General features: G+C 40.0%; 1 protein-coding gene across 7 annotated transcripts; it reads right to left on the bottom strand.

Moving 5' to 3' along the window:
• Nucleotides 1-2,584: 2,584 nt before the first annotated feature.
• Nucleotides 2,585-25,909, bottom strand: LOC108003219 (protein stum). Of its 7 annotated transcripts, none has more exons than XM_028669395.2 (10): nucleotides 25,631-25,909; nucleotides 23,184-23,505; nucleotides 19,554-19,615; nucleotides 18,177-18,552; nucleotides 16,171-17,962; nucleotides 5,636-5,887; nucleotides 4,833-5,049; nucleotides 4,430-4,556; nucleotides 4,106-4,300; nucleotides 2,585-3,710 (listed from the first exon to the last, which is right to left on the bottom strand). In XM_028669395.2, exons 2-10 carry the CDS (start codon nucleotides 23,260-23,262, stop codon nucleotides 3,577-3,579), a joined length of 3,234 nt encoding a protein of 1,077 aa, XP_028525196.1. In that variant the 5' UTR covers nucleotides 23,263-23,505; nucleotides 25,631-25,909; the 3' UTR covers nucleotides 2,585-3,576. The 7 variants fall into 7 exon arrangements, with proteins under 7 accessions (XP_028525196.1, XP_061926822.1, XP_061926823.1 ...); XM_062070838.1 differs by having other exon boundaries at nucleotides 23,292-23,505; nucleotides 25,631-25,903; XM_062070839.1 differs by lacking the exons at nucleotides 23,184-23,505; nucleotides 25,631-25,909 and adding exons at nucleotides 20,974-21,209; nucleotides 21,285-21,757.
• Between the last annotated feature and the right edge of the window lie 552 nt (nucleotides 25,910-26,461).

The following is a 26,461-nucleotide window of genomic DNA, read 5'->3' as shown; positions in this document are numbered from 1 at the left end:
CTCCTGCCGCAAGTTACGAATAATACCGTGTGTCAACCACTGTCACTCCACGGTTCACAATCACGGTTGGTCTACATTTACTTTTTTTTTAACCCTCGTTTGTTCCACTTTTTCTTTCTTTTCTTTTTTTTTTTCTCTCTCTATTTTGTTGTCCTTTTTATGGATGAATAGAATTGAATGGAATTGTTTTTAAAGCAACCTGCCTTTGTGTCGAGATTTATATTCGATAAATAATCATTTTCTTTTACTTTTTTCCATTATTTAATATAATTTTATTTAATAATTTTATTTAAAAGATGGAAATAACTTAAAAGTATTTTGTTTTAAATTTCTGATAAAAAGAAAATATAATTAAAACAAATTCATTAGAAATTATTTTTAAAACGATTAATTATTCGTTGTTTATTAAATTTAAATAATTTAAATTTAAAAGAATTTTTTGTTCTATTTATAAGGTATACACGTTTTAATCTCGAATATTTTCTATATGTTCTTTCATTTCCACTGATTTTTATTTCATTTATTAAAATGGAATAATATGTTAATTTTTAAAGCTTTTTAAATAATCTTAAAGTTCCTTTTTAATTAATTTTGTCGCTATACAACGAATATTTTTAGAAAATTTCATTCCAATGTTTGCCAATCGATATATTTTACGAGCCAATTTTATTTTCTACAAATAATTGCATGTTTATACTTCCCTGATTTATTCCTTCATTCGTAAACAATCGAACGAACGTCGACGATTACAAATATTCGTTTCACCCGTTTTTTTATCGAACGCCATTTTTCGTCCTATCCTTTTGTATCATATTTAATTTTCAACAATACCCGATAAAAATGGCAATAGACAAGGGATAAAACTCCTTCGAAACCGATATTTCACGTCAATCTGAAAAATGACGAGGAATCAAATAATTTTTCAATCGAACTAATTCCAAAACAATCCCTTTTCATTTTCGTTCTACCTACTAAGAACTTCTAAGACACTGAACTACGCCATCTTTGTCACAAAATCACCACCAGTTTGCAGACAAAGAAATACATCCGACGCGCCTCACATAACTCCGACCGTTCTCTTTTTCGATTTAACGATTTCCTCCAAGGCGAGCATAAAGGGGTGCAAATCGCGGGAACAACGTTGTATTTTCAAGCCTCGCGAAATACCATGCCGCGATAAGATGTCTCGTGCGATTCTTCCGTGGAAATCTGACTATTTTATTGCCTAAAATACCCTAATAAATTTCACCGTATTTCCATACGATCGCGTGTGACGTCCGCGTACCAACGTTGGTCGAAGCAAATTACGAACTTGTTTATTTATATGAAGAAAGAAAAGAAAGAAAAACTCTTTATCGTATTTTTTTTCCACGAATATAGTAATGTAACACTTTGTATACGGTGTTCCTTGTTTTCAATGTTAAAAAATTTACACCGTTATCAAATGTATTATTTCAGTCAACATCGGTTAAAATCTCGCGATTTCGTATTCGTCTTTTTTATCTCCGTTTAAATCGAGTTCCACGCCAAGATCCACGGATCATTGGATCATTCGATACGATCATTATATATAAACTTCTCAACGCGAGGGACATTTTTCAAGAGTGAGAGAGGATCGAGGCGTATCCTCGTGACGAAACATTGTAAGAATCTAGTCAGGACGAGCTGAGCCCTTCGATAAAGCGAAAATAATCTGGGATCTTGATAAGGGTTGCTTGAAATAGAGCTGAGTTGCTTGAGCATGCAATCGATTCGCGAGAGCTTTTATTTGTAGTTATTCGCTAGATCTCCTTCTGGCCGCAAGCATGCGCACGTTTTTTAATCGTTTTCGACCGTTTCTTGTGTCTTGTTTCCTTTTGGTGCACGAAAACCAGAATATCGAAATCGATCGAGATATACTCCCTTCGGTGTGTTTCATTTTTTCCGTCGCATGCAGTGATTGAGGGCACGGTCTATCTGTCGGAAAATCTTATTTGACATTTGAGGGGAAAGGCCGATTCCGTGGTGTTGCGACGAGAAAATCGTCCTTACGCGCGCGGATGTGATAATATATCCTATTGAATTTAAATGTAAACGGAAGAGTCCCTGAAAAAAAAAAAGGAAAAAGAGGATAAGGCGTTTCGATATTTGGAACGAAAAATTCTAAACATAGAGACACCATGGAATTGAAATTACCGAGATAAATTTCATCCCTGTTTGACATATCGATCGCACGAAACTTTCTGATCGCAAGAAAATTGTACAACACAGGACTTGATCGTAACACGTGACACATTACGCGATCTTTCCAGACAAAACACAGAGAAGTTACCGTTCTACAAAAATTTAGGGTCCATTACATTCCTTTTTCACTAATTTTTCACTAACCTTGTTTCGTTAAATAAAAGTTTCAAACGATGGAATATATCGGAAGCTTGTATATCACTAAAAATCGAAAATTCATTGCGACAATGACTGATATCATAAGCTATTGATCTTTAGATAAAAAAAAATAATAATAATAAAAATGATAAAAAATACCATAGAATCCTCCCCACACTGCGATTAGGAGATATAAAGGAGGGAACAATTCCAGAAGCAGCGATTAGATTAAAAACCGATGTAAGTAATATATTTTCATATTTACAAGGATTTTTAGTTGTAAGTTGAATAAGTCGGATAGTTGAATATATGAATGTATGTATACATATAATATGTGTTTTTGCGCTTGTAAAAATATAAAGTGCGTTTTTTCAAAACGTATTTATTCCATCGACGTTGAAAAGAAAAAAAAAATACCTTCGAACGAGGGAGTGAGAGAGGGGGAGAGAAAGAGAGAGAGAGAGAGAGAGGGAGAGAGAAAGAATGAAAGAGAGAGAGGAAAAAGAAAAAAGGTCACACGTTTTGTCTTTCTTCTTTGATTTTCCGCCGAGAGACGTTCTCATTTCGAAAATAAAATAAAAAAAAATAAGAACAATAAATAAATAAAAAATATAAAAAAACTAAAAAGCTATATCATATTTGTGAGCACGAAACAAAGGATGAACGAGAATGAAAAAAAAAGAAAAAAAAAAATTTTCGTTCGACGCAACGAGTACATTTTGAAAGAACGCCACACATAGGTATGCTTTCATTGAAAGCGATTAATTTCCGAGAACTTCGTTTCGTTCCTCGATCGCGAACCATTATAACATCGTTTTATAACATCGTTTTTCTTTTCTATTTTTTTTTCCTTTTCTTTTCTTCTTCTTCTTTTTCTTCTTCTTCTTCTTTTTCTTTTCCAATATCGTCCTTTCGAGAACGAAGTTATTTTTCGACAATAAAAGTTCCTCGAATTTTATTTATAAATTGTGAAAAAACAGAACGAGGTCTTTTACAATTTCGTAGAAAATATCGTACGGATCGAGGAGAAAAAAAACTACTTTGTTTTTTTTTCTTTTTCAATGGATCTTTTTTAGCGTACGAGTCCAACAAGCGAAGAGTTTCCATTCTCTGTTCGCAGCTTTCGAGAAGGCACGTAGTGAAAAATCGCTAAGACGAACGATATAAAAATCATTTCTGGCAAGAATCGAGGAATCGTGTTCGTTATTTTGATTATTATCGAACCCGTTCCATCCCTCTCAAGGCTTGACTCGGTACACCTGGGGGTAGAGCCGCCGGTTCTTCATCCCTCGCCCCCCTTTCCGGATCGTTGCTGGCCGCTTCAGAGGCCTTGAACCTCTTGTACTTCCCTAAATAAAAAAATCATTGTTGTCAGTTCTTTAATTATTATCATCCGTTGTTATCCATTAAGGGAGGAAAAATTTACCTTCGATTAACGATATATTCTTCGAATATATATGTACTTTTCATTATCGAAAAAAAAATTGGAGTAATTGAAAAATTAAAAAAAGGAAATAATGCTTCTCGACTTTTTGAGTCAGTGTTTTTAAATTGCAGAACTTCAATTTTCTCTTATCTCGGTAAGTGATTGTTCTTTCTGGGAAGGAATGAGGTTAAATCCATTTTTAACGCGGATAACACTTTTTTTTCCCCCTCCCCTCCAGCTTGAATTATGGCTCATTAAAAGAGCACGAAAAGCTTCGGTTGAACAGTTGATTTTGGATCGATGGTTAATATTACTTACTCGCTAAACGGACCAAAGTGACGCCCCACCAGATGCTCCAGCCCCACCCAACCAGGCAGAATAAAACGGTGAATAATTGACCCACCCCGACCACCAGGTTCACCACGAACGCACCCAGTCTCGATTTCAGTCCAGCCACCGCTGAGAATCTTGGTTGGCCGGTGCATAGATTAAATAAACCACTCCATACCGTACCTGGAAAAAAAATTTGATGATTGGTTTTTTTTCGTCTAAATTTTCCGGTAACGATTTAACAATTTTTTTTCTTTTTCTTCTTCTTCTTCTTCTTCTTTTTTTTTTTATCATCAATAAGGGGAATATTACCAGAGCCAGGCAGTAATACGTTCCAAACGAGACAAAACCAAGCAAGAGGAACTGGTAGACAGGGAATAGCGCCACGCATTAAGGAGTTGTGCTCTACCAGGACATCCGGTATCTTAGCTTTCGGTTCCTGTCATTTAAAAAAAATAATATATCATTAGGGCAGGGCCAGTGTAATTTTTATATCTGTAATATATAAAGATCCAACGCAATAACGATTGTTGAGATTTGTACATCAATGATTTCACATTTCTAATAACGTGTAATTTCAAGTTGGAAATAGAATTGCAGAAATTGCAGTCGCCTCTAAGATCGATATCGGTCACCATCTATCATTGGATCTTAATTGATATAATAAACTTTTCGTTTATTCTCTTTTTCTTTGGTCGTAATTTAGATAATTTACCTCTGATAGAGGAGGTGGCGCTACACTGGTAAGACTGTGCTTGGCACGTATGCTTCTTGCGCGCTCTGCCTCGGCGCTCCGCTTGCATTTGCAATTGTCGAACAGACGCCGGCAAATGGCGCCGAATCTTCTTTCCGGTGGGCAGCATACAGTTGCCTCGGCAGGCGCGACTCTCGATCTTCTTGAGCAACATTTCATCTCCCTCAGTCGTTTGCATCTGATGATAAAAGAAGAATGATTTATGAGTTGTGATAATTTTTGGAGATATTATATTTTTAATTTAACTTTCAGTTACGAAGTCTACTTTCTACTTTCTATGCGCGTAGAAATTTTAATACGGATTCGTGGAAACGTTCCAAGTAAATCCAAATAAATTTAGATAAAATCAATCTTCTTGATAAGATTGTTAGAAAGTACGAATATTAATAATTTAATAATGAAATATCCAATCGTGACGCGAGTCATTAAGCGCGTCACACAAATCCTTGGACGAATTCTTTAGAGACACAATATTAATTTAATCTCATCGTAATAATCTGCTGCATGCTACATCATACTTTCCAACGAAATAAATTACTCGATTTATATATGTATATTGTGTACGTATTGATTGAAGATAATAAAAAAACTTTAGAAATCACATTATCCAAATCATTATTCGAAACAAATCCTCTGATCCTGTATCTTTTTCTTTCATTTTCTCCGTTGATTAAAAATTTCAACAACAAATTTCGTTCGAAATAATCATTATAAATTCATAATATTATAAATTCCAAATAATTTTCATCCATTTTCTACAGTACCTGCATCTGTTCTTGAATTTAGACCAACAGCCAGCAGGAACGTTCTCTCTGGCGGAGAGTTGCTCGTTCCTGTTCACGATCCTCATGATCCTGGCATGGTTTCCGGGCCAGGTGAGGCCCTTCGAGTCCGTACGACACGCCAGACACCTCATGCTCGGGCAACACTCGCAGCAACGACTCAGGGATCTTCTCCAACGCGTAAGAAGCCTCTCGGGTACGCCTTCACCGATGCCGTTCGCGGCGCCCAGCACCCTGTAATCGAAGGACGACCGCACCCTGTTACTGGCTGTTAGCATTATTAAAAAGAAAACGCTTGCACGATCGATTCGATAAACGAGCTTTCGATTAAGAAAAGGAATGACAGGCGTCGATGACGACAGGTAGGAAAGGAACGACGATACTTGCCTTCGAGTTGGCAGCCATTGAATTTTTCAAGTGTATCGCGGTTAAATTTAGGTCGAGGTGAAGTCGATTCTTCCGAGGGTGGGATCGGTAAATCCGGGAGATCGGGGTTTGCTTAATCTTGGAATTAGATTTTCTTAAATTGGACTTCGAGTAATTGGTTAATATTTGGATGTCGTAATTATTATTATGAATTGTGCGTCACATTGTATTAACACTGAGAAGAAAATTATTTCTATTTTTTCTTTTTCAACGATGTAGGAAGTTGTTATGTTTAATTGTACCGTGATCGTGACGTTGAGTGTTTCCCCAGTGAATATGCATCGCGCTAGTCAGACACGTAGGCTTCACTGGGCGAAACATAAAGTAATAAACATATATTGTTTGAGAATTCACTTCAAACGTGAATATCTTTTTTCCTTTATCGATCTTAAATCTTGAAGAATAATAAAAACGATACATTAAATCGCAAAATATTAAGGCCCATCCTTTCATCAAATCCAAACAGCCCCGAAACAGCCAGAAATCAATAATTAATCCGTCTCTATATTATCCATATCCTTTCAAACCTTCCTCGACCCAACAATCGGATATCAAACCAATATCGGATCAAAATCAAATCGATTCCCACTATTCCCAACTGTTTTTCACAACCGGTTTCCACAAATCCAAGATATCACGCGTAAGATTCGTATCGATCGGCGAGCAACGTGCACAAAACTCCCACGTGTTACCATACGATCCTTTCTCCACTACTCCCTTTCCATTCCACTCCACCGATTATCGTCTTCCAACACCTCCAACCATCCCGTAAAACGGTTGAACGCACGTCGAAAAGACAGAGAGAGTCTTACCTCCTAATTCCGTAGTTGTATTATGCAAGATGAGCAACGGTGGGATTCTCGTGATCGATGGCCGAGCGGAAATACCGCGCGGTTCACGGCGAGCGGAGGCAAAGATAACCGAGGATGAATCCCATGGATCGATTTCGAATGGAATAGAGGCGCGTAGAGAGATCGTGGAGAGGGCTGTGTTGTCCGGCTGGCGAACAGAGCATCGCTGCTCTGTGTCGCACGAAGATTGCAGGTGCCGCAGTCCTCGGGGGTTGGCCGTGCCTCGCCAGATCGAAGGGCGGCGAAGCGAAGAGGGTGGACTGAACCGTGCCGGCCAGCGGGTCGGTCACGCAAAGATTTTCTCCTTAGGCCGACACTGCATTACTTACTTACTTACTTACTTACTTACTTACACGTACAGGGACCAGAGACTTCCTTCGGTTGACCGCGAAATCGATAGCACCGGGGCACGGTGAAGTTCTTTACCTTAACATCGGCGTTTTTTTCAAGGCGCTCACGTCGATTTCCACCTCCCTCCCCTTCTTCCCAGCATTTTTTTTATTTCTCTTATTCGCTCGACGTTCTCGTGACTCGATTATTCTTTTCTTTCTTTGTTTTTCTCTTTCTTTCTTTCTTTGTTTTTCCGGTTTGGTTTGACTTGTTGTTTCATATATTTATTTTTCTTTTTGTTATTATGTCGATAAACATTCGATACTCGGATAGCTTGACGGTTTCCTTTTGGAAAAGGATTTATTTCTTTGATTTTGCAAAAATGCAGTTTCAGGATTAAGTTTTTGGAGATAAGAGAAAAATTTTTAGCAAAACGGCGAGAGTAAATTATAATTAAAATATGTTTTGATTTCTTCTTTAGAGAGGAGACGTTTAATTAAAAAACAGGAATGCACCGAGTATAATAAAATATCCATATTACGTGATTTCTGAACAGCTGACGGAAACTGAAAATATAGATCCATAACGATATTTCAATGGCACGAACACTTCTTTAATTGCGGCCACTTTGATTCGTGAGACTAGTCTTGCCAAATGCGCGTGCGAGCGCCGTTCGCTCGCGAGACCCTGAAGAATTGGACGCCAACTTTCTCCTTTAGCATGTCCATTTGAGATTATAAGGCCACGTATTTTTTTCCCGGAATATTATTATAACTTCCCCCCAAAAAAAAAGAAAAGAAAAGAAAAGAAAAAGGAAGGGAAGAAAAATATTTCGATAATCGATTCGACGATTAGTTTACAAGATCTTTCAACATTTGTTTGCGATTAATAATCGATACTTGGAGAACATTTCATGCTGTCATAAAACTCTAGCTGATAATAACGTTTCATAATAACGTTTTGTGGGATAAGTGATACATAAAGAAACGTATCATTATGCGGTGCGGAGAATTATGCGAAACGTGGCATAATAGTGTCTTGCAAGTGGTATTGATGTATTGCGTACAGTCACGTGGCCCTATAAACCGTTAAATAAAACATATAATAACTGTTAAACTGTTGGATAAATAAAAGGGGAGAAATTTTCGTATGCAACGAAAGAAAAAGTTACGTGCAATGAACGAGTTGAACCAAAACCTTTTCGACTGGAGAAAATGTAAATTATCTTTTAAATTGGTCTGCCGATATAAAAGTTCTGCCGTGGCAAGTTAATTTGAGCTTCATTCATTTTGTACACTTTACGTTATCGTGAAATTACGGCAAGTTTAGATGAAGAGATTCGAGACTAAACTCCTCGAAAAAAGATAATACGATGGAGAGAAAATACCTATTTTCAACATTATAAATTTTAAAAGATTTTGGATTTCCATGCTATCTGAATCTCTAACTCTGTTATACGAGATATCTGTATTTTCTTCCCCCCCCCCCCTATTATTAATTATCTTTTTATCATTAAAAAAATATATTTATCTCTATTGAATCCACCTATTAATTATAAGCTATCCATCGAAATTTTAGCTATTTTTATTTGCAGAATGGAACGCGTGCAAAATGGATGTCAATCGTGCAACGCGTTCAACAAAACTATTAAAAGTTGGCAGCGCGGCGATTCTAGGGGGGCGATTACGACACAGAGTGCCGCCAAAATCGTGCAGTTAAAAGTTTACAGTGTGCAGGCGTCATTAACCCTCCGAGACCGGAGGAGGAACTTTCAGCAACGCGATTACCTTGTTATTACTTTCACTTGCTCGCAATTAGAGAATTGTCGGTGGCGCTAAACAAAACGAGCGATCCACGATCGCTTTGCCCCAGTTAATCATTCTCAACTATTTGAACGATCATAATAAACATACTCCAATTACTCGCGATTGGATAAATTCAAAGCGCTTAATGGAGCAATCTGGATCGAATAGCTCGATTCGTTTCGAAAATTTGTTTTTAAAAAATGTGATTATTACAGCTATTCCATCTCTAGATGAAAAAGCTTTAATATCCCAATTTACAATTATAACTTTTTTTAAAAAAATACCTAATCGAATTACTTAGATAACAAGTTACAATTATAATTCTAGGCATCTGGCGTTTCTAAAAATTCGCAAAAGACAATAGCTGCACTTTCCTCTTCTAATTATACGTAATTAAATTATTATATGTAATTAGTTAGATTACGAGCGAAACTAATTTCAAGGAATTACACGCAGGATCAGAAGTGAATAGAGAAGAAATTAGGGATACGCTCGTGGTGTATCACCAAATGGATCAGCCTCGTTATACCGTTTCAATATCGTCTTTTGCGTGTTTTTAGAGCAAGAACCGATGAGATAACATATCTCGATTGCACAACTAATTTCCTTCCTTGAATGAATTTGGAGCAAAGATCGAATTCCTCAAAAAGGGAGCATTTCTCGTGTTTTCTTTTTTTTTTTTTAAGTAGAAAAAATTGGCCTGCACGTTTTAAGTAATAAAAACCGTACGCTATAAAAAAAAGAAAAGAAAACGGCGAGGTTTACACGTACCATAGCTAATTTTAAGTTACGTGACCGACACGGGTTATATTAACATAAACAAGGGGGTTGAAATTCGAATAAATAATCGATAATTTTGCGATCACACGTGTCGAAGCCTCGATTCTCCCTTTCGCTTTTCGAAATCGGAACCTCTCTCTAGGGAAAAAAGAATAGCGAATAACACGTTGTGAAAAAATTAGGGCAAACTGCGCGTGATCGCGGGAATTCGTCAAATTACGTGATTTCTGGGAATTGTGCTCGCAATGGCCGCGGGAAGGGAAGTAAAAGGAAACGAATTAAGCAATAGCGTATATTTACGTGTACGTGCGTGCATGTGTGTGCGTGTGTCAAAGTGGTATATGGCTGATTTCTGATAATTACTAATATATTGTTGTGTCGCAATAAATTCACGCCAACTTGTATACGTACTTAGATACCGTAACGTTCTTATCGATACAATTATATCGGTGCATACCTTTGTTTCGAAATGATCATCGTTAATATGTTTGCTCGACATAAATTTAGAAATCTGGAAAGTCTAAGTGACTGTAAAAAATTATACGTTTTCTATTTTTTTTTTTCTCTCTCTCCACGACGAGCAATTAGCTCGAACGTACGAGAAAAGAAGAATCAGCTTCGACAAAGTGATTAATTCAAAAATATAAAACTAATGTTCAATCCTTGATAATTACAAGCCCCTTGGCTGATCATTATTAAACTCCAAGTTTAATTACGACCTAGAATCGTAAACTTGGATCAGTGAATAACCTTTCTCTCCCACTCATTGTTAATTTAAATCATAGACCGTCTCTAATTACCCCCCAAGTCTTTACACTAATTCCTCGAGAATACACCATTTAATTGACCTATAAATGCCACTTCGCAAACACGACTCCCAACAGTACTGCTCATAACAGGAGCTGCAAATCGAATAAAGCCAATTCACAAAGAAGATACGAATCCACTATTCAATCCTACAAATAATACAATTCGTCATAATAACATTCCCGATTCCCCAACTCCTTCTCGTTCGCGATCCTCGTTACATTATACCCTGTATAATACCCTATCATTATTCGTAACAATGACAAAAAAACCGTTATTAAAATCAATTAAGAGCGTGAAGAAATATGAAGTTGAGTTAAATGGTATCATAAACGTCCAACAGATTGACGTCAATGTCGCGCGCAAAAAAAAAGAAAAAACTGGGGCAAAAGAACACAAAGAAGAAGAAGAAGAAGAAGAAGAGGAAGAAGAAGCTAGTTCTCAGAGGCGCCCGCGATATCACGCGAGCCGTTTCAGCTTCCCTGTTTGACACGAATCCAAAAAATCACGAGGCGATGCGTGTCGGCTGAGAAATGTCCGGATGGAAGAACTGGTGCGCATGAAGAAGAAATGGAAGTCGAGGAGAGAGGGTGAAATACAGAGGGGTGGTCGTGGCTCGACCTTGGACCTCGCACGCGATCCTCACGGCCCGTCGGTCAATCCACGTGGCCACGTTACGTCCATTTTTGGTTGTATCAGTCCCAAATACACGCCCAACCAGCGAATTATTCAACAAGGCGTTACGTAGGATGTTAATTCGCCGCCATTCGTCCAACGAATGACGCTCGATCGAAATTCGTACATTGATTCGTTTATATTTTCCTCGATCGTTCTTCACGATGACTCGCTTTATTTATTTTGGATTACGTTCTCTCGCGAATGTCGCGATACGGAATCGAATGGTAATTCGAATGTTCTGTATATTTATTGTAAATGGTAATTAAAGCAATTATAAGAATAATTTCTTTTTGTTGTTGTTTTTTCGAAAAAAATTAACTCTTAAATCTTATTCATTTTTGTACGTGAAACGTCAAAATATAACGTCAAATTTTTCGAAATTCGACGTAAAGCGAAGCGTGTCGAATGAAATAAAAATAGAGGTTGGAAAGCGGTGGCTGGAAGACGGATATTACTTGGAGTTTATTAAATGAGCGCTAGAGGTGCACGTGTGTTATCGTCGCTGTAACTCGTAGTTAAATAAATCGCGGTACAATTGCTTTCATACCAGAAAACGTTTCTGAGATTCTGTGATTGATTTACAGGGGGAATATGCTTTGCATGCTTTATATCGCGATATATTTTCTTTTTCAAAAAAAAAAAAAAACATACATTATTGATACTTCTCTCGAGGGAAGAGAATCGTTTACATCTGAAAAGAGATTATAAATATATATCGAGGCGTGAAAAAAGATGACCGCGTTATTCGCGTATGTATTATTTACGAGGATCTCGGTTTCCAGATTCTGAAATATCGATCCTTACCTTTGTGAAACATTCGAAATGTCGAGCGTGAAATATTGATCACATTTCATTTTCGTTTTATCTACGTTTCTTTTCTGAACGAGCTAAACCTTTTTTCTAATATGCACTGCATTTTAATAGAAATCCAGAGCTTAATAACACGCAGCTGTCCGACTGCATCCGCGGTAAACTGTTTGTTGCTCGTTTAATTAAAAGAAAAAAAAGACAATTTTCCAACTTCCTTAAACTCATCCAAACAACAACGAGACGACAATTTATTCATAACTCGTCATTTTATTACTTTTCAATCGCACGTGCGCGTATCTCGCAAAAGCAAAAAGGTCAACGTCCAAGAACTTTCCGCCGAGAATTTCACGTCTGACAAGTGGATGATACCTGGTCGAGGAGAGATCTATAGTTCCTCTCGGGAGAAGCATTGGAATCTCGGTGATTCCGAAGATTTAAAGAGAAACTTCGCTCGTCGAGATAACGAGCTCGCGCTTGAAAGGCGAGAAAAATATTTTTCACGCCGAAAAATAAGTGAAAGCCGTGTGGTATTTTCTAAAAACAAGGCGTAACAAACAAGGAGGAGGAGAACAAGGAGGATCGAGATGGAAGAGCGGGCCGACGGAATTCGATGCAACAAAACGAAAGAGGGATCGATCATGGCAACTAGCGTACGTTTACGTTCAACAGGCCGGAAATGGCGTGCACGTGTAACCATGTTTTTAGAGGAATCCCGTTCGCCAACCGACGATCGACTAATAATAGATGTGATAATATTTGCTCGAACCACACGGGGCTGATGGCTGCACGAGCAAAAACGATATTGTGCGCCTCGTGGGTTTGGCAAAGATTATTTTCAGAGCACCTCTACGGATAGGTAGTTGTTTGCTACTGGATCTGGTCTCGAACCAGATGAAAAGGTAACGCGAGATCGATTTGGATTTGGATCGAATCGAGCGAACTTGTGCGCCCTCCTTGGCTCGAGAGAAATGCTGGAAAATTCTCTTGGGCTTAATGCGATTAAAGCTCGGTTAAGAATTGTCGTTAAGGTGGAAATAATTACTTTCGCGTGGGCGTTTGCTCGTTTGAAACTAAAATTGGGAAGGATTAAATATAGTTGGAAGGATTGTCTTCGCGTTCAAAATAAGCTAATAGCTCGCCATTAAACTACCAACTATATTTCACGCTAAATTTCACCTAGAACTTTCCATTATACGGAGAGGTAATTGTTTCTGCATTCGTAATGTCTCCATAAATACGAACTGCCCATTTTACATTTACCGAGATATTAAAAAAAAAAAGGAAAAAAATTAATTCCTTGTTGTATACGCATTTTCCAATCGCTTCTTATCGAGAAAGAACGAAAAATTTGCGTATATATATATATATATATATACATATGAATAACTCGTCACAATGGGGTGGTAATTTGAAAATAATCCAATTTAATTCCCTCTCAGAGAATTAGTTCAATGAATAAAGGTACACGATAGGACGAGATGCGATGAATTATTCAATGAATTATTCGTTCCACGTTGGATGGAACATTTTCATGAGAGAGCCCTACCTCCCTCGAGCACGGTCATATTTGTAAAGACGTTTCAGTATTCGTACGCTGATTATACGCAGCATCGTCACGCTATTGCGGTTCTCTGTGAGTCACTTTTAACGTGGCCGGTTGTAATAAAATCTCGCTGTACGATTACGAGGATCTGCGTGTGGGGTCTCTGTCGCGTAAAAAGAATTTAATCTCGTTATAATTACGAGTTAAGAACGAGCCACCTCTATCGATGCAGCAAAATAACGCGATATGATAGATATATTTGTAACCCACGACAACGCGACACACGATCATCGTTTTCGAAACGATTTGAAAAATATAAGACTAACGATATTAGTTCGATTAACCACAATAGAGTACGTATTACAATTACAATTTTATCGATCCATCATTATCATTGTATCATTTATTGATAAATTTGATAAACGCTCTATAAATAGAAATACAACGTACGATTTAAATGGTTCACTCGTATATATATCGTAAAATCGATGTAAAACACTGCACACTCTTTATTATTGCGAATTACGTTACAATTTTGTCACGTTTTAACTGCAGTTCGGCTCGAAAAGAATCTCTATATAATATAACGAAATTTCGAATTTTCGAATCCCTTTCCAGAAGCAAATGGACAATATAATTATTCCTTTTCAAAAAGCCTTTGAAATGTAAAAAAAAAAAAAAGAAAAAGGTATCGCGGTCAATTTTTGAATTCCGATTTTTTCTTACATCTATTTTATAATTTTCCAACGAGCTTCAACGAAACGAAATACGGAATTCGAAAAAAAATACAATTCGTCAAATGAGAAAAGAAATTAAAAAAAAAAAATTACGGTTCGGAGGCGTGAACGATGGACACGGTCTAACGGTCTCGTGTTTTCAACATTCTCTTTTCTCTTCTTTTTTTTTCTTCTTTTCCTTCTCCCTACTCTCCTTCATTCTTCCTTCAGCTACCAATTCAAGTTAATTAGCGACGCTCGTATAACGAGGCGATTCGAAATTCTGATTTATAATCCCCTTGAGCCAGGCCGTGGCGATGTAAATCTCCGCGGGATCGATAAACCCAGCTTGGTTGCATCGACCACTGGGAAGGGTGGTGCTTTATAACTAGCCGGGGTGAAGGAACTCTGTGGATCTTACGATGGGCCAAGTTTTCCCCCACATTGTCTATGATGCCCGCCCCGGTGAGTACAACTTGTAAAACAATTTAATAGCGACCAACTTCTAACGGCCAACTTCCCTCGCGATCTTTTCCCTTTTTTTTCCTCCCCTTCTTACCTTTCTTTGTTCAAACCTCGTTTTATTTTTAGAAATTCGTTGAAAAATATGTATAATATCATACGTAAAAAATTATTTCTCCACGATTGAACAATCTATTAATTTTACGTACGCTTAATATAACATAATATATTATTATTATCGATATTGTGTACGAATCGGGGGAAAAAATGATAAATTTAAATATCATCGAACGATAGATAAGTACGATAGATAGTAAAAGTTAAAATTAATCAAACGAAGGGAAAACACTCGATCCTTGTTTCAACTTAACCCACATTCGGTATTTATATAGCGCACAATTAATTCTTGCTTAGTAAAATCCGATTATCCAGGGACGGATTGTAAGGGTAACCACGTAGTGGAAGACATAACGATAAATAACTAGGTAATAAACTACAGCGTTTCGTGATTCTTACTGGCGATTACACGGTCTTAATGAAGCGGGGCCACTTCATAAATGCTGTAATATTTACGGATTAATCTTCGTTCATTCATCGTTCATTATACGGGCACGGATGGAAATTGATAATGAGCGGCCCTCGCAATAATTTCGTGTCGGAGAAAAGAAATGGGTCTCGCGAGGGTAAATGAAATTCAACAAACGAACGAAGGCATTTTAGGTAACTCTCGAGAACCGGAAACGATTCTTTTTTTCATTCGTTGTTACGCGGCTCTTCATCACGGAAAGGTGATTCGTTTTAATTGAGAATGATGCTCGGCTTTCGTGTCGCGGCAACCCTCCAACTAATAACTCGATTTTCCGATCCGTCGCGTCCGCACTTTCTGCTTTGCTCGACACGCGCAACCTTCCAGCACACACTACGTACACCCAAGCACGCCGTGTCCTTTAATACGGGACTCGCATCGGATCGGCCGACGATTTATCGTCACTTCCGACGGCATAAATAGTCACCGAGCACCTTGTGGATCTTTCCAGATTAATATCTATCCCGGTCCCGATATAAAATACGATTCCGTGAGATCACGGAATTACGGACGAACGGTCGAAAATCGAAATTTTGCGGTGGAAAAGAAAGTGCCATCGAGTGGCCAATCGATATTACCGATTAATTCCCTTTTTCCGAATCCGTAAAATAAACCGCACAAAATTCTCTATATATCTTTCTCTTTCAAAGGTGAGACGTGTACGAAATTCGATCACGGAAGGAGGAGAAGTGGCAGAAGGGATGAAATATAAATCGTACTCACGCTGGTTCGCCGTTTTGCTCCAGGTGCACCACGTTCCCGCTCAACGTCTCGATCTCCTGCGGCCGTTTCACCACGTGCATCCCCGTTTTCTCCCTTGGCGAGGACACCCCCCTCACGGTGTCCACGCTCACCCCAGTGTCCGTGGATCGCACGCTCTCGATCGAATCGACCGACACCCCCCCGGATGACTTCAACGACGTACCACTCCCCTCATTCCCGACCTTCCCCCCCGCTGCGCTGTTCACTTTCTTCGCGTCGTTGCTCGCCAACGCGTTGTTGTTCGCCTTCGAGGACATGGAGGATCGGTCGGACACGGGGGTAGTTTTCACGATTACCGCGTTCGCCGCGACTCTTGTTCCCGAATTATTGCTCGACCTCGAAATCGTCCTCGCTTCCTCCTGTTTCACCGAACCACCGGTCACGGAAGCCACCTTCTCCGCGCTCGAGGAATTTCTCGTCGAATCTTTCGACGACTCGACCTCGTGCGTCTTGGCCGAGTTCGATACGGTGACGGATCCCTCCACGATCTTGGCGTCGCTAGGCCTGGAATTCTTCGCGTTCGGATCGTTGATCGCGTTGTTCATCTGGATCTTATCGTTCGAACGTTGAGTCGCCGGGTCAGCGTTGCCCGTGACCGCGCCGTTACCCTTGCTCCTCGCCGATTGCCCAGTACCGTTGCTCTTCGAGTGATTGTTCACCGCGTCGTTGGGAATCGGAGAATCGTTTCTACCCTCCGTGCCACCCTTCGACCGATTGTAATTACCGTTAGACTTGTTGGATCTCGAGATCTGAGAATTCGTCCGACGGTGGTGATGATCCTCGCCACAACCGACGAGTTGCGAGTTGTTATGGGTCTGTTTAGAGGCGGAATCGTCGGCGTTCGGCGAGTTGGAAGATTTGTTGTCGTTGGAAAGGCTACTTTGCTGGCTCCTCGACCTCTCCTCGGCTAGATTTTTCTTTTCCAGGCCATCCTTATCGAGGAGAATCGCGTTCGCGTCGATGTGAAGAGGTTGGACGGCCGTGGTAGCCGTCGTGCTCACCACACTAGACGTCCCCGTAGCCGTGGAAGTCTGTTTCAACAGGTCGATCAAGTGCAGATCGGGGATCCGCTCGACGCTCGAACTTTTCTCGCTGCCTCGAGGCTCTTTCCATCCCGTTTCACTCCGTTTCCCGCCATCCTGGCCAGACTCGTTCACGCGTTCGTCGCTCGCGCTAACCCCTTTCGATCCCCCCTTATCGACCGCCTTTTTGCCCTTGGGCTGATTAGAAATGCTGATGAACCTGGACGGATTCAAGGAATTCGAGCCGACCCGATTGGTCTTGAGCGGAATTTTCGACGGAGACGTGACTCGTTCCTTGCTCCCCCCCGCCTTCCCCGAAACGGGTACCCTCTCTTGGCTCTGTTTCTTCGCGTTCCACGCATTGTGCCTGGACGGGGAAACGGCAAATTTCTGTTGCCTGGCCGGCGTGGACTCCTTCCCTCCGGATCGATCCCGTTTCGCCCCGAACTGGGTCGGGGTCCTCTCCGGTTTCGTCGGGGTCCCTTGGATCGGGGAGAGCTTGCTGGGCGTCTTCGCGGCTTGTCGGCGGGAGGCCAGGCTCGCCACGCTGCTGCTGTTCCCGGAGGCGTTCAAACGACTCCTCGAATCCGTCAAACGGCCCCGCGAATCCGTGCGCCGGCCAAACTTCGGCGAGGAGAGGCGCTCCGTCGATTTGCTCAGCGACGTCGAACGCTGACGAGTCGGCTGAGGGATCAGGCTTCTTCTCGGGCTGCTCTGTTGCGACACTGAAACTGGAGAGTAACAACAACACGTGACGATTATCGTAAAGCGATTCATCGATGAAAGTGTTTCGTGCGACGAGAATAATTCCTTCTCGTGTGATCGATACGCAAATTGTGAATTCGATGAAGAAAATGTTCACATATTCACGTATAAATTATTTAATAAAATCCCTGTAATAAACTTCCTCTCCCCTCTTGAAAAATCTGCACGAATAAATCTTACCTCGTCGTTCGTTTCTTCCCCTCCTACGACCGTCCGCGATTTCGGGGGACTGCGGCCTGGATCTGGAGCGAGGGGGTGGTCCCTTGAAGCCGCGTCCTCGAAAAGGGGAGACTCTGCCGGTGGCCAAGGTCGGCGATGGACTCCTCGTCTCGGGCGAGCCAGGCCTCGAGTCCGCGATGATCACGAAGCTGGACCGCCTGTGGGCCCTCGAGGAAGACGTGGAGGAGGGCGCGATCTTGTAGGGCTCGGGTGCACGCGGCGGGGGTGGCGGTATCGCGGTGGGTGACAGGTAATCGGGTGCCGCGAGCACCCTGAACGGAGGCGGTCGTTGAGCATGGCCGTCCTCGAATCGCCTCATCCTTTCGAGGCCCCGAAGCTGTAACCCGAAAATCTAATCAGAGTTGGAAGAGTAAAATTAAAAGTTACAAATTTCTTAAAAGTAAAGTTACTTATTGGATAATATCGGGGATAAGAAAATATTCGTAGCTTATCACAGCTCTTTCCATCACAATCTCGATCGTTTTTGGTATCTTCGATTATTATTGCATTTTCTCGGACGATAAATTGTCGGAGTAAGTAGTTGTGCAAGTAAATTTCTCCGTTTTTATGGGAATTCTTGCGAGTTATAAAGAGCCACTAATAATAATAAGTTAAGTAAAAAGGAAAAGTGTATCTTTCATCGTGACTGTATGGTTGGAGGAAAGGTAGTTACGTTTAGACTTTAAAGTTTTCGTATATATCGAGGAAATAAGTTGGCTCTGTTGGTGTCACGAAGATTTATAAAAAGAGCGAGATGCATCGATAAGAGAAATTTAAATGAGTCGAGGATTGCTCTATTTGTTGAATTGATTGGAATACGAATGAAAGTTTCTCCTAAACAAAAATTGATTAAAGTTAAATTCGATTAAAGTTTCTTCAACTTTGTAACTTGTATTGAACGAAGTCTCTAATTTCTGTATGTTCAACGATTTCCTTATCTTTCTTAATTCTAAAACGTCAACGTTGTGCAAACACGAATTGGCCGAGTATGATTCAGCGCACGAGCAAAACGGACCAACGTACACCAAAGTTGTTTCCATTCTCCGCTTTATAATTCTAGCTCCTCGTAATAATATTTGCCGTTTGATACCACTATCGTCGACAAACTGACGCAACCCGAAACTTTCTAGTCCCTTCTGCTTTGATAAACACATCTCTTTCCGAGAAAAGTTCCACGCGACGCCGAGCACGTTAATAACAACTGGGGACACTTTTAACAACCGCTGCTTGACATAATAACACTTCTAATGCTCGAAACGAGAACCTCCTTAAACAGATACTCGAGCAATAATGGCGAATTAAACTTAGTTATCCAACAAGATATAGTAAAGAAAGTACCTCGAGTCCTTCATGCAGACGACCAAAATGCGGAGGACGCCAAAATCCGTTGTCGCTCTCACCTGAAACACAGAAAATCATCACAGCTGAAAAGTGTCTGAAAACACAAAAACCATCAAAATTGTAACTATCATTGTATATCGAAACATTGTAAAAATATTGTAAATAATTTCGTTCGACTCACTGATATGTGAAAAAATCTCGTTTTATAAAATAAATATAAATAAAATAAAAGTTCGTTTTTTTCATTCATCGAGCCCTCGTCATGATCGAATTGGTCTCGTTTTTTTTCGGATTCGCGCGACGTTATCAACTCCCCCGCATCCTCCTCGATTCTCCACCACAAGATTGCGCGAGAATAAAAAACTCGTCTCGGAAGTTCGAGGAATCAGCCTTCTTTGAAATATTCTACCCGTCTGTTCGTTTCTAATAAACAGTTGTTTTAAAAGACTTGTATCACGTTTTTTTACATTCTTCCTTCTTTCTTGCGCGCTTCGTTTTCCCCTCGAAGATCGGATTCGAGTGTGACGATTGGCTCGCGCAACATCCGTGATCAATGATCATTCCATGAACGATTGCAATTACTCACTCTAGTTGTAACGAGCCTCATTGAACGAACATAAAACCTCTACGCATTTTATTCACGCTCTCATACGCGGGAATGGTTGGATAGGTACGCGAATGCTTATTACGATTATACCGTAACGCTGTTTGAACTACATTTTTCGTATTCCTTCCTGTATTCTTTTTTTCTTTTTTTTTTTCGTACGTGTTCTCTATTCTTTTGTGTTTCGCATTAATGGTCGAACGAGAAAAGGAAGATCGATGACGACGCCGGATGATGAATCGTTGCGATGATGAAGGATTCTTGTCGAGAAAGTGGATTTCGAGGAATTTCTTTCCCCGTTTCCTCTTCTTATTTTTTTTTATTCTTTCTAAATTGCAGGATTTATTCTATATAGGTCAAGGAATTTTTCGTTGTTGATGCATTTTTTATATCTCGATTTGGAAATCGCGTGATCATGGTAATATTTAAATATTTTTAATAAAGTTAAATTGAAAACGATATATGGAAAAGAATTTTTTACAAAATTTCTGATAGAAATTTTCGTTGATTCGCGTCATGGAAGAGGGATTTTATAGTTCGAACGTGTTAAATTTTTTTATATAATAAATATAATCGTGAAACGAAATGAAATGATTTAAAAAATGGATCAATGAAAATATCGTAAGAAGCGGTCATCGCGGTCGTTTTATTATGATAAATCTCTTCGTACGGTTTTATTCCCGTTACGTTTCTTTTATTCATTCTCTTACGAATAATTGCATCGATCAAACAACTTATACATTCTCTAGCTTGAAAAAAAAGAAAACCTAATGACTTTTTTACATCTTACGTGCGTAGCAAGAATTCACTTACTCAAATTGTTTTTATCGTAAGACGATTCAAATCCCTTTCTTCACCTTTTCATCCAACCATCGATCCCATACAATCCCCTTACACGAAATTCTTTGTCACACATTTCCAACTCGACCAAAAGTCCAAAATAACATCTTCTCTAAACTTCCTTCCTTCCTTCCTCTTAATCCTCTTAAGATTCTCTTAAATCGACTCAAACGACTCGTGACACAACGCGACTCCACCACTAGGATACTCTACGCAATTACGACTAATGGATTATTATTAATAACCATTCACAAAGAGAATTATTGAAAGTAATCGATAATCACAGAGGAATGGACGATCCAGAAACCATCCGGAGGAGAGGAAACCGATGCAACGCGTCGAAGCGCTCCATGCTGGCGGTCCTCGAAGAATCTGCATCGTGTCCAATGACATTCCTCGAATCACAGCACACTGATCGGCATGAAGAATCGAGCGCGAATCGACCTCGTGGCCGAAATGTGATTCGCAGCGATGGCTCCGTACCACGGGACGCGTTGATTTACAGTGGCCGCCTGTTTCAAATTAATGGACAGGCCAACGGAGAATCTGAGAGCTGCCGTATCCCGTGTACGTGTAACGTTCCCCGACAATTAGTGCACGCTTTCTAGAAATACGTCACCCGTGAATCACAGGGGCTATCTCCAACCAACTGTTTCTGTTTCAACGTCCATCGATGTGAGAAGAGATGGCGAAGATGATAGCACGTCCATACCTTTTTCTCGTGGAAAGAAAATTTCACGTATTCTTCTCGTTTCTCAAAAGATAATCTTAAAAATGTTTCGCTATTCGAACGTTGTATAAGCAGAATTCGTTCAATTTCTACTTCAACAACATGAAAGAAAAAAAAGAAAAAAATGACGAATGGAATGATAGTACGTTGAAATTTTTCTTCTTGAAAGCAATTTCTTCTTTTTTTCTTTTTTTTTTTTTTTTGATTTCGTACGTTGAATGTGGTAAACAGTTAAATGTGGAAAAAATAAATAAATAGAAAGGAATCGTATTCGATGCAAATGTTGGACAAATGTTAGAAGAAAGAAGCGAATTGTTCTTGAATGAAATAATGTGCCGAAATGAATAAAGCACGACTCCGACTGCTCCAGTTGGTGAGATAGTTTCCGGTAATTAAGTTGCTTAAATCGTTAATCTGAATCCGTTGAAAGCATCTAGACGCTCCAACTAGGACGTGGCACGTAAAAAATCTAGGAAACGATTCGTATTTGAGAAAATATGAATCGTTTTATAAATTAAGCTTGAAAATTATTTATAAACGGCTGAGAAGAACGATTTTACAAATAATTTATTTCCCGAAAGATTTATCACCTCGTCGGATTAGATAGAAATTTGTTGATCTCTGAACCGCGTCTGATAATGTAATCACGTCATAATTACTACGAATACTGATGTATACTGGTGTATACTGGCGATACAATTCTGAAAATCGTTCAGGAAGATTCATTAATGGCCTTGACACCGCGAAAATTATACTATATAACGTGAGATATGAATGCAGTGGCACGTGACATGATCGACTGCATTTTCCAGCTGCATTTCTATGCACTCTATCTAATTGCAATCGAAAATACGGTGAAAGCTTTAGAGATTGGATACCGTTTAAACTATAGGAAACTCTCGGTTTAGAAATATTTACGCCAATTATTATTAAACAAATAAAGAAAACGAAAAGGGAGATAATCGAAAATGATAAAAATTAACCATCAAATTAACGAGGAGGGAATAAACAATCCCGTTTTTTTTCGAAACTCAAACTTATTCAAACTTTCATCCGTTGATTCGATTAATCTTTCAATTGCGCGGCCCCTCAAACTCTGCCCCCAGAGGCAGAAAAAAAAACCAAAACCAAAACTCGAGCCACCGAGTTTGTCACCGATTGATCAATTTTCTCTGCAACAAACCTCTCCGCTCGGATTCGCCTCAATTTCGCGGCAACTTAACGCTCGGCGGCCTAATGAGGCTCAGGCGAAACGTATCCCACGATCGACGTTATAAATAACGACTTAACGGCGTGGCAAAACGACGTACATCATTTTTAATTAAACATCCGTTGCGCAATCCGTTAAGAATTAAGGCTCTTTCCGTCTAGGTGTCGTTTATCGACGACGATGCGTACATTATCGACGGAAATAGGAGGGGAAAAAAATAAAATAAAAAGTAAATCAACGTACCGTTAACGAGAATAGTTGGAACAGTCGGGTTGCAACTCTCGGGGGTCGGGATCAACGACCCCTCCTCCCTTTTTAACATGTGTGTGTATTCTTGTGTACATTGTGTACCTGTGTATTCCGCCGGCCAAGGAAGTTCCGAGCGGCGTAACGATCATGTACAACAGCCGATTATTTCACAGAGCAGTCGAGCAAAGACCGGTGAATTAATTGCTACGCGAGTACGGACAGCGGTTTCGAGGTTTCGTTCTCCCTGTTTGCAATCGTTTGCATGGACGCATCGTTGTTGTTGCGTCCGTTGCGCGTTGCGCAAGATTCTTTCCCCCTAAAAAAAATATTGCATGTTAAAAGAAAGAAAAAAAGAAAGAAAAGGGAGAGATGACGAAATTTTGGAATATTTCTCTTTGAAATTTTTCTCGCAAAAAAAAAACAAAAGAATGACATTTAAATGGAAATGAGAATAAACAGTATGTTAATGTATTTCTTGATAATCTTCTTCGTGTATTTTTTCATTTAATAACTCGTTGAAAAAAGAAAAAAAAAGAAAAAGTACGCGGAGCGATATAAACGTGGATGAAAAACACGTATATGTTACGTTTACGGATTCGGAGGTGAACGAATCGAGGTTGAATTTTAACCAGGATACGGGCCATGCAATTTTCCATTGATAGACTGCAAAACGAAAAAAACGGGATAAAAAAAAAAGAGTGGAAGTTTTTTATCTCGCGGTTAAATTTCAAGCACGAACGTATGCGTAATTGATAGTCAATGGAAATTGGTGCCGGGGGAGTACCGCGAAAAATTTTCACGCGAAACGAAATTACATTTTGATGTGTCGCTTCATAATTACTTCGCCGTGCCGTAAAACAATATGAATAAAATCTTTCGCCGCCCCTATGTTATTATTTCGTGACGCGATTCCAATTAATTCGAAAATGTTAACGTAGTTGCACCACACACACACATATATATTATTTTAATTTCTGATTCTATTTCTCTTTTTCTTTTTTCTTTTCTCGGAAACATTTAAAAACGGAAACACATGTTATATATATATATACACGTTTCCGTTCGATTCGCAAGGAAATTTCTCACGTGCGTCGTTGCTTTAATTCAAATTCCTCTCTCTCTCTCTCTCTCACCAGTCCATTCTTAGTCTCCTTAGTGTTCCTTGACAATTATCATCGATCATAAGTGTAAATATAAGCGTGCATATTAATCCTATAATGTCGCGGACACGACAAAAGGCAATATGTTAAATAAAGTGATCATCGTTCCCTCGGTGCCAAAAAACACGTTCCAAAATGTGGAAAAATATAAGTGCTTAAGATCGAGCCTGTATCTTGATGGATTTTATCGATCGCTATTCACAAGCAAAATGATTCTTATGTAACCTTTTTCCAATAGTAGTGATGCTCGATGGTGTGTCTAACGTTGAAAGATAATTGGTGGAAAGTAGAGAGACCGTGTCGTTCAAGGAGGAAGGAAATTCCGCAAGATTTTTCCTTTTGACTAACTAAGTGGAATAGTCGGACTTTTATCGATCTGATACGAATACATCCGCAAAGAGTCGCCACGAGGGAGGCGCGTGAGCTTTTCTTGTTTTAAAAAAAAGGGGCCATCTCGTCGGTAACTCGTGTCTTATAAAATCTGAATTGAAATTGAAATCGAGATAGAATCAAATAGCTAAATATCCAAGAAGAAACAAACAACCACCTTGAATGAAGAACCTCGATTTCAACGTAAGTCAAGGTGGCCGTTATAATAATCGCGTCGATTCCGTAGTAGATATTATCCGGCCAAGACCAAAAAAAGATATGACCCATGAAATTTCAAGTACGACCTCGTGCACCAGTCACGAGAGCGACCACGCTCGGTACGAAAACGCGACGGATATTCAAAATAATTACACTCGAATCCCAAAAAATAGTCCGGCCATAGATGATCGTCAAATTCCAACTTGAGGACGAAACTTCCAAAATTCATCATCGTCCAAAAAAAGAAAATATCGCATTCCTTATCCTCGCGAGAAGAGATCCTCCACCTTCGATCGACTCTTTCAAAGCACTTTCGAACATCTTCCACTTCCCTCCCCTCACAACATTCCTCCTCCGACGACTCTCGAGATGAAACTTGCAAAAACGATCATCGTCCAAAAAAAAGAAGTATCACATTCCTTATCCTCGCGAGGAGAGATCCTCCACCTTCGATCGACTCCTTCAAACACTTTCGAACATCTCCCACTTGCCTCGATCCCCTCACAACATTCCCTCTTGTCCGCACTCCACAACTCGGGCAACGTTTCCAAACATTCCCTAACATTCCACTTGTTCGACGAAAAAAACGATCCAACTCGATCCTCGAACCGGCCTCTCAAATCAGACCATCAACCGTGTCACGCGAGCGGAGCAGAGGCCCGGTACCGCGGAGGAGAAACCTGGCTGGCTTACCTGGCTACCAGGTGGACAGCGAGGCGGAGTCGCCGGGCAGGAGGGTGCATTTACGAGGGTGCAAGGCTCGGGGAAGCGTCGGTAATCGGCATCGACGTGCCGCGGCGTCGGTCCGCGTCTTCGCGTGAGCACGAACGCGTCCTTACTGCCGCGGGGTTGGACGGATTGGCGGTTCGTCGAGAAAGCGGAGGGTACGTGCTGGTCACTCGGGAGGCGCTGGCGCGATGACCAGCCATCGAGGAAACTTGGTGGTTGTCGGATAACTTGGGCATCCGAAATTTATCTAACAGATAGCAAGGTGAGAGTTAATTCTTATTTTAAGGAAAAAATGTTAAATAGAGAATCCTTTGAAAATCCGTTCCAATTTCACGAGATATGTATATATGTTCTCTTTAAAACCTTGCTCGTGTATCAACGATGTGCACGTATTTTAAAATGATGGATACTTTTAGCCTCGTGTTCTTCTTCCGTTCGATCGAATAGTTTCCGTTAAATGTAAAATGTTTCTCTCGTTAATTAGATTTGAGGAATATTCTTTTCTTCGAATATATGTATCGTGTTTTCCGATTATTGCTTCGAATTACACAGGCTCGAAAGAGGAGTAGAATCGTTCGTTCTTGATTTTCTTATGTAATATCGATCGTTCGCTCTCCCGTTTTTATCTACGCACCCGCGAAAAGTGTTACGACACTTGTGGATAATCGAATAATATCAGTTCGGACACGCGTGTTAGAGTATTGTATAATAGTGCGAGGCAGGCGAGGCCGTTCATTCATTCGTAGCTAGGTTGAGCTGGGTCTGCTTAGGATCCAAATTATTGGAACATTAGCT

This window comes from Apis cerana, linkage group LG1, assembly GCF_029169275.1.
Source record: "Apis cerana isolate GH-2021 linkage group LG1, AcerK_1.0, whole genome shotgun sequence".
Classification (NCBI taxonomy): Eukaryota; Metazoa; Arthropoda; class Insecta; order Hymenoptera; family Apidae; genus Apis; species Apis cerana.
This window is presented reverse-complemented; position numbering and strand designations above follow the sequence as displayed.